This window comes from Coregonus lavaretus (assembly GCF_964263955.1).
Source record: "Coregonus lavaretus genome assembly, chromosome: 1".
NCBI lineage: Eukaryota > Metazoa > Chordata > Actinopteri > Salmoniformes > Salmonidae > Coregonus > Coregonus lavaretus.
The window spans coordinates 82,372,059-82,383,785 of NC_139988.1; the positions used below are offsets into that span (position 1 = coordinate 82,372,059).

At 43.9% G+C, this 11,727-nt stretch overlaps 1 protein-coding gene across 3 annotated transcripts; it reads right to left on the reverse strand.

Moving 5' to 3' along the window:
- Positions 1-204: 204 nt before the first annotated feature.
- On the reverse strand, positions 205-11,119 carry LOC311130014 (ubiquitin domain-containing protein 1). 3 transcript variants are annotated; one of them, XM_084162612.1, is made up of 4 exons: positions 11,035-11,119; positions 10,359-10,500; positions 3,648-3,875; positions 205-3,386 (listed from the first exon to the last, which is right to left on the reverse strand). In XM_084162612.1, exons 2-4 carry the CDS (start codon positions 10,444-10,446, stop codon positions 3,004-3,006), a joined length of 699 nt encoding a protein of 232 aa, XP_084018738.1. In that variant the 5' UTR covers positions 10,447-10,500; positions 11,035-11,119; the 3' UTR covers positions 205-3,003. The 3 variants fall into 3 exon arrangements, with proteins under 3 accessions (XP_084018738.1, XP_084018737.1, XP_084018739.1); XM_084162611.1 differs by having other exon boundaries at positions 10,359-11,107; XM_084162613.1 differs by lacking the exons at positions 10,359-10,500; positions 11,035-11,119 and adding an exon at positions 10,052-10,311.
- Positions 11,120-11,727: the final 608 nt, after the last annotated feature.

Genomic DNA, 11,727 nt, shown 5'->3' on the forward strand with positions numbered 1-11,727 from the left:
CATTTAAACTAATAACAAAATTCACTTTGGTTGTTATTCATTTACAGAGGCTAGTTAGGATATTCCGGTCCAAGACCACATACAGATTTGGCTACAGGACAAAATGAAGAGAGATTTCCTTTTACAATAATTGTATTTTTGTGACAGTTAAAAAACAAGGTTGAAAATGAAATCAGTTTATAAATGTACACGTCACTTGTAAAATAAGTTGTTGTAAGCATATTTAATTATCAGAAATCTCATATATAATAATCACTTATATTTTTCAAAATAACTAAATATACATATCTTTACACATCTATATCCTTGTGGACGTCATCAAAAACACAATTTGCATGTTTCTGCTTTGAGCAAGGCCTCTTGATCCACCCCGGTGAAAATGCTTGATTAAAATGCAATGGCTTATTGGTATCTGAGGTTCGGGAGGAAAATAAAGCAGTCTACATTGTGTCCTTTAGTAATCCACTAAATAACTAAAATAAATGTCCATGGCCATATTACCAGCTTTAGTCCACTGTATGAATGAGTCCACCTGTGTACTATGACTAATATATGACGGATGAACATTACAGAAAACATACAAATGAAACTCCTGACCTGACCCCCATATGATCAAACACGTATCATGCATACAAAACATCCTTGTACATTCTTACTAAAACAGAAAGTGTCTGATTAATTGTCTGTATAAGGGAACATTCCTAGACAGTGATGGGAGGTTCACAGGCCTCAGAAAACTGAAGGAACAGCAGAGGTCTCTCTCTCTCTTTCTCTCTCACTACAGCCCTTGTGTGATGTCATTGCTCTGTGGTATCAGGTTTGTCCTTACTGGCAACATCGTGCAGCTCCCTCACATAGATTACATTGAGGTTTCTATTTTTGTGCTCTCATGTAGGGATTGTACATTAATGTTAGACCGACGTATCTTGTTACCTCTCATAGCACTAAATTACCATAGATGAAGCCAACATTTCAGCCACATTCTGCGAGGAGGGATTGAGACAAGATGTAGCAACCCAGCTAACAGAACATGGGTCTCTGCTGTTTTACACAGAAGAGGTGGGAGATTGTAAAAAGAGGCTCTATTGCAATGCTTGGTATTTTTCAGAGTCCAAATGGATGTGCTAACCTTCACACAAAGTGGGGGGACACGGGCCAAGCCAATTCACGCAAGGTACATGATTGTTATAGTGAGGACATCCCATTAAAATAAAGAAGTGGCCATTTGAATGCTTTTATAGATGGGACCACATTTCAAACAGAGACGAAGGCAATATGAAACTCTGAACAAGGTCAAAGGTCTATTGTACAATGACAAAGCAATCTGAACATAGCAAGCTCCTATGTTCTGCATAACCTTTAAATAGTCATAGCTAATGCTACTGTATATATGAAATATGGGGAGAATCAAAAAGGTACGAGGTCTATTTTGTATTGCACATCCATTGTAAGTTGAGAGATATACTTATTCAAGTTTGCATAAAGGTTAACAAATATATTCCCAGCAGTCATAAATCAACTGTTTGAGCTAAAGTTGGATAAAGTTCAAATGATACCTATTCAGACAACAAACCTAAAATCATTAAAGGGCATAGCATGCTAGAAGATACCCAGACTTCCAGTCATTGCGCTAACACTAGTTAGCATTGGCTTGTGAAACTACCTTTAACTTCCTTCATACTGGTCACAGAGACATAAAAATAGTATCCACGAGTTCATCTGACACTGGGGAAGTAGATAAAGGACCTCATTACCAAAATCCCCAAGTATCCCTTTAAATGATAGCATAACTATGATGACAACAGACTGGTAACAAGTCTTCCCATCTCCAGCTTAACCATTCACCACCGAGTATCTTGTTTCCATGTTCTTTTGATGAGGCCAAAAAAGAAGCGCAAGCGCCTAGAGAGAGATGGAAAAGCAGGTTAAAGGAGCACCTCAGGGGCAGTGAGGCGCTCCAAGACAACCAGAAAACCACTGTTCCTCCTCCATGACTATATATTAAAACAGAGAGACATTCTCCTATCATCTTCACTGTAGCTCTGAAACGGTTAGCTTGAGCTTCACATTTCACCTCAGGATTGTAATGTGGCACAGCATACAAGGGCTAGGCTCTTTAATCATAGTCACTTTACAGTACATTAACAGTGGAAGTGTGGGGTGCACACAACCACTAGGTACAACATGTGGCTAACATCCATGAAAACACCAGCAGTAAATTTGAAATTCAATTTGAAATTCAACAACTGATAGAGACAGATGATCGAAAAATGCAGCAGTATATTTCGGATTTGTATAGATCTATTTAATTATTATTCCTGAATCTAGAGACAGAAGGCTTTAGCAGTAAAAATAGCGTTTTCCCCCCCTAATGATTCTGTTTTGTTTTCTTCCTTGAAAGGCACACAAACTACCACGCAAGTACAAATCAAGTGTGCAAAAAAGCTTTGTTTGAGATTAACTCAAAAAAGAATGAAAATAATAGTTTTGTATATCACTTGAGGGAGGATCATGGGAAGTCTCCATGACAGAGTACCAGAGTAGAGACCAGGGACAGAAAAAGATGTGCTTTACAAACAATGTAAAAGACTGCGAATTCTATTGGCACTTGGTTAATGTTCGTGCAGACCCCTTGCACGTGCCGTGCGGTGCGGTGCACACCTGCAGTTTCACATCTGGAGGTCAATTCTGCTGTGATTTACTTCAAAGTTAGTGTGGTGAGTGACACAGAGAACACCCTTCTTAGAGTGAGTGGTCTGGTCTGAAACGTCTGAATCAATCAATCGACTGACCAACCGTCCGTCCTACAGAGAACTGACACACTGAAAAGAGCCACACTCTTTAATGGTAAACAATGAAAACATTGAAAAGCAGCACTTCAGAGTCTCTCCCTTCTGTTGTTCATCTCTTAGCTATAATTCCCCAAATCACCTCTCCGTTTTACAGATCAGCGGTAAAACTATTATCCAGGGTTCCTCCATCGTTCCTCCTCTCATCTGGGACCTAGTTAATGGGGGCCTGCGGGTTGACTATGACCTGGATGACAAAGTCCTTCTGGATCTTAGTGTCCTGCAGGCGGGTCTTGTCCGTGAGCAGCTTGCCCGAGAAGAACCAGCGCTGGTGGGCCGTGTCGATGTCCTCCTGGGCTTGAAGCTGCTTCTTCAGCTGCCCGATGGAGTCGGCCATGCTGGCGCTGAGACGCAGGTCCTTGCCCGTGGAGAGGCGCACCTTGAGCTGGAACTCCTTCTTGGGGGCGGTGGTGGGCTCGGGGCTGTCGCTGGGGTCCTCGTCGCTGCGCTCGGAGATCAGGTTGACCGGAGGGGCCAGGCAGTAGACGGGCAGCTGGTAGCGGCTACCCAGCTCATCATAACACTCCGTCAGGGAGCCTGGAAAACACACACAGAGGAAAAAACATGTTCTGTTGCTAAATGGGTTTTATTTCACAACTGCTCAGGGAGTGGTCTTGACTCAGGCATGAATCAGAGAAACATCAATCAGATTTAATAATCAGGTCAATAGTTGTGCAAAAACATAATGGTGTAATGTTACCATTGTTCCAAATGTGCCGACAGTTCAAGTCTATTCAGATTCCAAATGTGCCCCCAGGTTACCATAGCTTCCCCATATCGTGTGTGTGTGTGCCTCACCATGGGGCAGTGTGATGCTGGCTCCGTCCACTATGGCCTGGGCCAGCTCGTGGTCGTTGCATTCCAGGGCAACGGTGGCCGCCTTCAGAGCGTCCCAGATCTCCTTGCGGCCCTCAAAGGCTGGGGCCGTGTCCCAGAACTCATCCCTCTTACTGCGGAGCTGGCCCTCGGTCATGGGGTAGTCACTCTTCCACTTGGGCTTGTCCTTCTTTAGGGGCTCATTGCGACCTTCAGGGAGGGACACAACAAAAATGACATTGTTAGAAGGCTTTTCTAATATCAACCTACAGACTATGTGCCAGAATACTGCTACACAGCAATATATACTGGGTTACAGCCATCTAAAAACCCATATGGTTACACTAAGGGCTAATGTCATAGTGCCAGATACCCATTCTAGCCTATTTGTTACACAATATAGTTAAGTTATACATAATTGTTTTCAACACCTCCCAAAGTTAGATCCTAGGCATGTCCAAGGCAAGGGCATCCACATGATAAACATGTTAAGTCTAGGTTATTTTCTGGGTATGGGGATTATCTGGGTATATATAATCTAGCACATGATAGGGAATGTCTGCTGCATAGGTCTGGCCTGTTGATGGTTCTGGAAGACATGATAGGGCAAGGGGAGTCCCTCCCACATCATCCCTTCTGTTAAGGCTGCAATCCAGGTACATTGCCTTTCTCCAACTAACTGTTGACCGCAAAGCGATTTCTATTCCAAGTCACTCGGCTCTGTCATATCCTCACATGGTCTCGCTCTCCTATCATTGCTATGCGGATGACACTCAACTACTCTCCTTCCCTCCCTTCTGACACCCAGGTGGCAACACGCATCTCTGCATACCTGGCAGACATCTCAGCTTGGATGTCAGCCCACCACCTCAAGCTCAACAAAACGGAGCTGCTCTTCCTCCCGGGAAAGGCCTGCCCGCTCCAAGACCTCGCCATCATGGTTGACAACTTCACGGTGTCCCCCTCCCAGAGTGCAAAGAACTTTGGCCTGACCCTGGATAACATCCTGTCGTTCTCTGCAAACGACAAAGCAGTGACTTGTGCCTGCAGGTTCATGATCTACAACATCTGTAGAGTATGACTTTCTCACACAGTAAGCTGCACATGTTCTAATCCCATCTCCCGTCTAGACTACTGCAACTCTGTTGGCTGGGCTCCCCACTTGTGCCCTCAAACCCCTGCAGCTTATCCATAACGCAGCAGCCGCCTGGTTTTCAACCTTCCGAAATTCTCCCATGTCACCCCGCTCCTCCGCACACTCCACTGGCTTCCAGTTGAAGCTCGCATCATCTTCAAGACTCTGGTGCTTGCCTACGGAGAAGCAAGGGGAACTGCCCCGACTTACCTCAAGGCTATGCTCAAACCCTACATCCCAACCAGAGCACCCCGTTCCACCACCTCTTGGCCCTCCCACCCCTAAATGTACTCGATACGTCTCACCTCGCTCTGTATGAGAGTGTCTGCTAAATTACTCAAATGGAAATGTTCAAGTAGAATAGACTAGATAGTAGATAACCCATTACCTAATGAGACTCACCAGCAGCCATTGACATTTCTACAAAAACGTTCCTAGGATTTCCGAAGCAGGGTGAATAACACCCTTTAAAGAATGTTTGAGGGGGCTTAGACAATGTGGGGGGGGGGGGGGCTTCATCATGACACAGTTATTACCATGGACGAAGCTAGTGCCACAATGTTGTGGCGTCTGTCAACGCCTGGAATATCATGACGACATTATAATAGGATAGTCTATTGCATACGTTCAATAAGGTCATAATACCATATAAGATAGGTGTACCAGACACTGAGAAGACTAGAGCCCTTAAAAAAACAGCCCTACAGAGATACTCAGGAAACTGATAGACGTTACGTTGCTCTGGCTATGCCACAGCATGCCTTTGCAGTGTTTGGTATTCCATGAGGACTAGTACACCCAGCTATAACCATTCCTCCTCCTCATGACCAAAGTCCTCCCCGCTCTGCCAGAATCAAGGCAGCCAGGTGAGCCACACAACATAAACAAGACCAATCTAGGCTCTGCACATTTGCATGACAGAGCAAAGGAGGCATTCCGAGCAGGGGGGAGTTGTTTGGACAATAACATTCCCCCTCCCGTGCCATACACGGTCCGGATAGTGTAGAGAGTGAGTGTTTGGCAATCTCTGTTGCACTGGGTACACACAGTGTGTGATGGGCGTTCCCATCTCCAAACGTTTCACTAGCACGCATACAACAGTTAACGAGACATTTATGGAGTGTTTGGGCCTGCCCGTCTGGAGAAGTTCTAAACGGGCCCAGTTAGCTAGCAAACGAGTGAGCGTTTGAATGGTCAAAGAAGAAGAGTCTGCTGAGGCGGCGATTGTTGTCCTCCTGAGTGGCGCAGTGGTCTAAGGCACTGCATCGCACTGCTAACTGTGCCACTAGATCCTGGTTCGAATCCAGGCTCTGTCGTAGCCGGCCGTGACCGGGAGACTCATGGGCGGCGCACAATTGGCCCAGCGTCGTCCAGGGTAGGGGAGGGAATGGCCGGCAGGGATGTAGCTCAGTTGATAGAGCATGGCGTTTGCAACGCCAGGGTTGTGGGTTCGATTCCCACGGGGGGCCAGTATTAAAAAAATATGTATTCACTAACTCTAAGTCGCTCTGGATAAGAGCGTCTGCTAAATGACTAAAATGTAAATGTAATGTCTCGCTGGCCTTCATTGACAACTAGGCTAACCAAGGGCAGCAAGGAGGGGCAACAAAGACAGTTGCCAAGTATCTAAAAAAGTATCTCCAAACTAATTATTTATAGTGCAGGTAGCTTACGAGGTGTAGTCGGGTAGGATTTACAGGGAGTGCAGTGTAATGATCTTCATACTGGCACTCAGGCAGAGTGGTGGACTAGTCTACGAGCTGTTGGATTGGGCAGCACACAAGACCAAAACACAGCTATGTGATGTCGTAAGGCAGGGTTTCCCAAACTCGGTCCTGGGGTCTGTTTGGGTTCCGTCTCTAGCACTCCACAGCTGATTCAAATAATCCAAGCTTGATGATGAGTTGGTTATTTGAATCAGTTGTGTAGTCCTAGGGGCAAAAACCTAAACGTGCACCCAGGGGAGGCCCCAGGACCGAGTTTGGGAAACGCTGTTGTAAGGGACATCATATACTGTATGTTCAACTCAACATACAGACTAAGTCTTGGGAAAAAGGACTTGTAGACTTTGCAGTCATCATATAGCCTAGACTAGGCCTCTGGAAAAAATAGAATTTATTTTTATTTTTATTTTTCACCTTTATTTAACCAGGTAAGCCAGTTGAGAACAAGTTCTCATTTACAACTGCGACCTGGCCAAGATAAAGCAAAGTAGTGCAATAAAAACAACAACACAGAGTTACATATGGGGTAAAACAAAACATAGTCAAAAAAAATACAACAGAAAATATATATACAGTGTGTGCAAATGTAGCAAGTTATGGAGGTAAGGCAATAAATAGGCTATAGTGCAAAATAATTACAATTAGTATTAACACTGGAATGCTAGATGTGCAAGAGATTATGTGCAAATAGAGATGAGTAGGCTAGGTCTAATGTGTTGTCTTGAATACCAGCTAACTTTTCAACATCAGATTTGGCAACACAATCTAGCAAATTGTTTGGAAACATGCAGGCCTATTTCCAGGTGTGCAGATATTGCAGCACTGGGCCATGGAGCATCTCCACCCATCGTGAATCCATGTTGCCACAGCATTAGAGAAGCATTCCAAAGACATGATGCAATAGCAGGGTGTGCTCCTCATGTGGGGCTTGTTGAGGTTAGGAAGGGGCAGATAATGCCATACTGGGGTGTTGGTGAAATGCATTTTACAGACATGACTGCATCGCAGATCACATTATGTATTGTTTCAGGACATGAAGATACAGCCCACTGCTACATCACAAGTGTATGTGGCTGTTAAAAAGTATAATCTTGGGACTTGGGTTCAAAATAATAGGTTACAATCTTACGTCATAGCACCTCACCTCCCCCGATAATACTAAATATAGGGCGGATCTGATCCTAGAGGCCTACGGCCTGCTTTCACCCCTACAATGTCAATGTTGAAGTAGGCCAATTTCAGCCCTGAACCAACATTGGAAGTGAAAAGCATATCCGCAAGACTAGGAAGTATCCCTTTCACAGACAGTACAGAACAGCCATGTAGGAATGAATTCTATGAAAGTCAAAACTAGGCTTGGCTCAGCACCAATTCACTGTGAACACATACAGTCACCCCTGTAATTGACAATCTTATCGCCTTTTCCAAAACACAGTCCTCCTCGACATTCTGCTGCTAAAGATAAAACTCAGCCTCGCCTGCCAAACCTCCATGGAATATCCAAAAAGCTATGTTTGAAAACAGCTATCAACTAGGCTTAGCCCCAGTCTCGGTTGCTAGACAACTTTGATGTGGAACAAGCTCATGGTTTCCTATCAACAGACAGAACGTTCTCAAAATAACCCCGGTGCAAGACAATGTACAGGTAACTGCCAAAATAAAAGGAAACACTTGGGAGATACAAAGTATTTAGAGCCCCACAGTGGAGGTGTCATAATACCCATAAAACCTAGTGGTCAAACAGGAAAATGGTTCAAATCGTTTTTCCACCCTTCATTTTTCCCATAGGGAATTTCAGAAACACTTAAAATAAGGTTTGAGTTTCGTGTAGGCTTACACTGGCGTGATGGACAAGGTGACTTTTATCAATATACACTTCCAGTCAAAAGTTTGGACACACCTACTCACTCAAGGGTTTTTCTTTATTTTTGCATTGTAGAATAATAGTGAAGACATCAAAACTATGAAATAACACATATGGAATCATGTAGTAACCAAAAAAGTGTTAAACAAATCAAAATATATTTGAGATTTGAGATTCTTCAAATAGCCACCCTTTGCCTTGATGACAGCTTTGCACACGCTTGGCATTCTCTCAACCAGCTTCATGAGGTAGTCACCTGGAATGGATTTCAATTAACAGGTGTGCCTTCTTAAAAGTTAATTTGTGGAATTTCTTTCCTTCTTATTGCGTTTGAGACAATCAGTTGTGTTGTGACAATCAGTTGTGTTGTGACAAGGTATACAGAAGATAGCCCTATTTGGTAAAAGACCAAGTCCATATTATGGCAAGAACAGCTCAAATAAGTAAAGAGAAACGACAGTCTGTCATGAGGACCGCCACAGGAATGGAAGACCCAGAGTTACCTCTGCTGCAGAGGATAAGTTCATTAGAGTTACCAGCCTCAGAAATTGCAGCACAAATAAATGCTTCACAGAGTTCAAGTAACAGACACATCTCACCATCAACTGTTCAGAGGAGACTGTGTGAATCAGGCCTTCATGGTCGAATTGCTGCAAAGAAACCACTACTAAAGGACACCAATAAGAACAAGAGACTTGCTTGGGCCAAGAAACACGAGCTATGGACATTAGACCGGTGGAAAGTTGTCATTTGGTCTGGAGTCCAAATTGAAGATTTTTCGTTCCAACCGCCGTGGCTTTGTGAGACGCGGTGTGGGTGAACGGATGATCTCTGCATGTTTATTTCACACTGTAAAGCATGGAGGAGGTGGTGTTATGGTGTGGAGGTGCTTTGCTGGTGACACGGTCTGTGATTTATCTGCAGGCTGTCAAATCAAAGGCACTCCTTCGATATAAAGTTGTTTTGGACGAAAATGTTTGTCACTTTCATGAGGTTGGAGTAATAACATGTTCAACTACTTAAGACATTGGCTCAAATCTAAGGAATAATTTTTCACTTCCCTCATTGACTTCTCAAACTCCGGGCTGGTTTGTTTGGTCTGTTTTGCAAGCTTTCCCGGAAGTCTCGCGATGTTGCGCCTCTGGGTTTAGAAACTCCAGTGTAAGACTGCATTTTCTAAATTAGGCCAAGGTGTTGATAGGTCCTATGTGCAGAGGGATCTTACTGCTTTCCGTGTCCCTTGGAAGTTTCCAATTTATGTTTAATTAGACCTAAGCTATTTGGAGCCTGTAGCTTCAGTCTCTATGCAAAGTGCTTTAGCAGCAATCTACATTCCATCAGTCACTTAAAATGGCAACAAACTATAACAGGTGAAACATGGCAGTCTGTCACTATTTTTCTTCTGCAGAAAATGATATTTGATCTCAGCAAGGTAATGGACTTGCACATGAAAAATCAAGATAAAGTTGTTGGTAAAGAGAGTCAAACTGAACTACCATGATGTATTATTGACACTCAATAACCAATGTTGTTTTCCCTGATCAAATGAGGTTTAGCCTAGTTGCGTTGGTAGCTATTTATACAGCCATCGTTGGTACATTTTACATTTTAGTAATTTAGCAGACGCTCTTATCCAGAGCAATTTACAGTAGTGAGTGCATACATTTTTCATACTTGTTTCTGTACTGGTAGAGAGGTAACAGGAAGTAACTCATGTCGTGTCCATTTGTGTCCTGCAAGATGGGGGAGGGGAAATTACAAATTTATCCTACAGTTATTTGGGCACAGTCCAGATTGGGTACCCGTGTTAGAATGAGAACCTAAGGAGGAAATCCATATTTCACTGGGGGTTAGTACGTTGTAGTGCCATAGCTACCCATGTCATTACTACATGGTAAACATTTACCATGTAATGTGTTGAACTAGGTTTCTATTCGATGCACTCAGACAACCAAATTAACATTACTTACCTCCACGTTTTCGGTGTGCCCTTCCACCGCTCCTGGATGAACCGTGGCCCTGTGTGTCCTCACGTTCTCTCCCAACACATCCTCCCATGATTATTATCAGTTGGCTAACTATGTCGGGGCCCCATTATTAGCCAACCGCATCCTAGTTCCGAAACAAATAGATATAGCTAGATCCGCTGTACAAACTTAACTCGCTAGGTTAACGGTAGATGTAATGTGAACACTGGTCGCACAACTACATTGTAAGCACGGAAGCGCTAGCTAGCTATTTCTGCTTTATTATTGTTTGATGCGATCCAACGTTCCAAAAGAAGTAGTCACGTGCTGACTGGCTAGCAAGTTCACACTGGATAAATGTCAACAATAATGGATTGCATTATATCTAGACTGCCCTCTATACATTTTACATAGACAAGTTAGCGTGCCAACTAGATAGCTTCGTAGCCAACAATTTGCTAAGCAACTTGTTAGCAAGCTCACATTAGATCGCTGGCTTGATAGCTCGCACACTGCCAGCCGTCGTTTCGCGAGACAGCCCTAACTAGCTAGCTAACATTAGTAAACAAACTTTCACGCACTCACGACCACATAAGTATTCTAAACAGATAGCTTGGATTTTAAACAATAAATGATTGTTGATATGATTCTCCGTTTAACACCGTGGGCAATTTCAAACCTTTCTCATTTTTCTCAGCCAGGTTTTTAAATCCCCCTTCCCTTCCTGGTGCGGGTAGCAACAGTAACTTTTTACGACTGCGCGTGCTCAAAGCAAGGGGTGTCAGATTATGGGACGTCACGATTTCCTTCAGGGGTGGGGAGCATAATGATATATATTTGTTTAATACAAAGAAGAAGTAAAAATACTAATTACAAAATAAACCAAAATTAAAAAATGAATACAATATATTTTTTAAAATAAAGAAAAATGGGTGGGGAGCATCCTTTGAACTAATGTTCCAAGCATCTGCCTCTAACCCTAGGAAGCTCTTTGCCACCTTCTCCTCCCTGCTGAATCCCCCCCCCCCCCTCCTCCCCCTCCCTCTCTGTGGATGACTTCATCAACCATTTTGAAAAGAAGGTTGACGACATCCGATCCCCGTTTGTTAAGTCAAATGACACTGCTGGTCCTGCTCACACTGCCCTACCCTATGCTTTGACTTCTTTCTCCCCTCTCTCTCCAGATAAAATCTTGCGACTTGTGACGGCCGGCCGCCCAACAACCTGCCCGCTTGACCCTATCCCCTCCTCTCTTCTCCAGACCATGTGAACCATCAGATCCTCCTCTCCACCCTCTCCGAGCTGGGCATCTCCGGTGCGGCTCACTCTTGGATTGTGTCCTACCTGACCGGTCGCTCCTACCAAGTGCATG

What these genes read in the sequence shown, in the direction of transcription:
- LOC311130014 (XM_084162612.1), bottom strand. Translation starts at nt 10,446, where the DNA reads ATGGGAGGATGTGTTGGGAGAGAACGTGAGGACACACAGGGCCACGGT. An exon ending in GGCACACCGAAAACGTGGAG is followed by an intron (nt 3,876 to 10,358) that starts GTAAGTAATGTT and finishes CCCTCCCTGAAG; the next exon opens with GTCGCAATGAGCCCCTAAAG. An exon ending in CAGCATCACACTGCCCCATG is followed by an intron (nt 3,387 to 3,647) that starts GTGAGGCACACA and finishes TGTGTTTTCCAG; the next exon opens with GCTCCCTGACGGAGTGTTAT.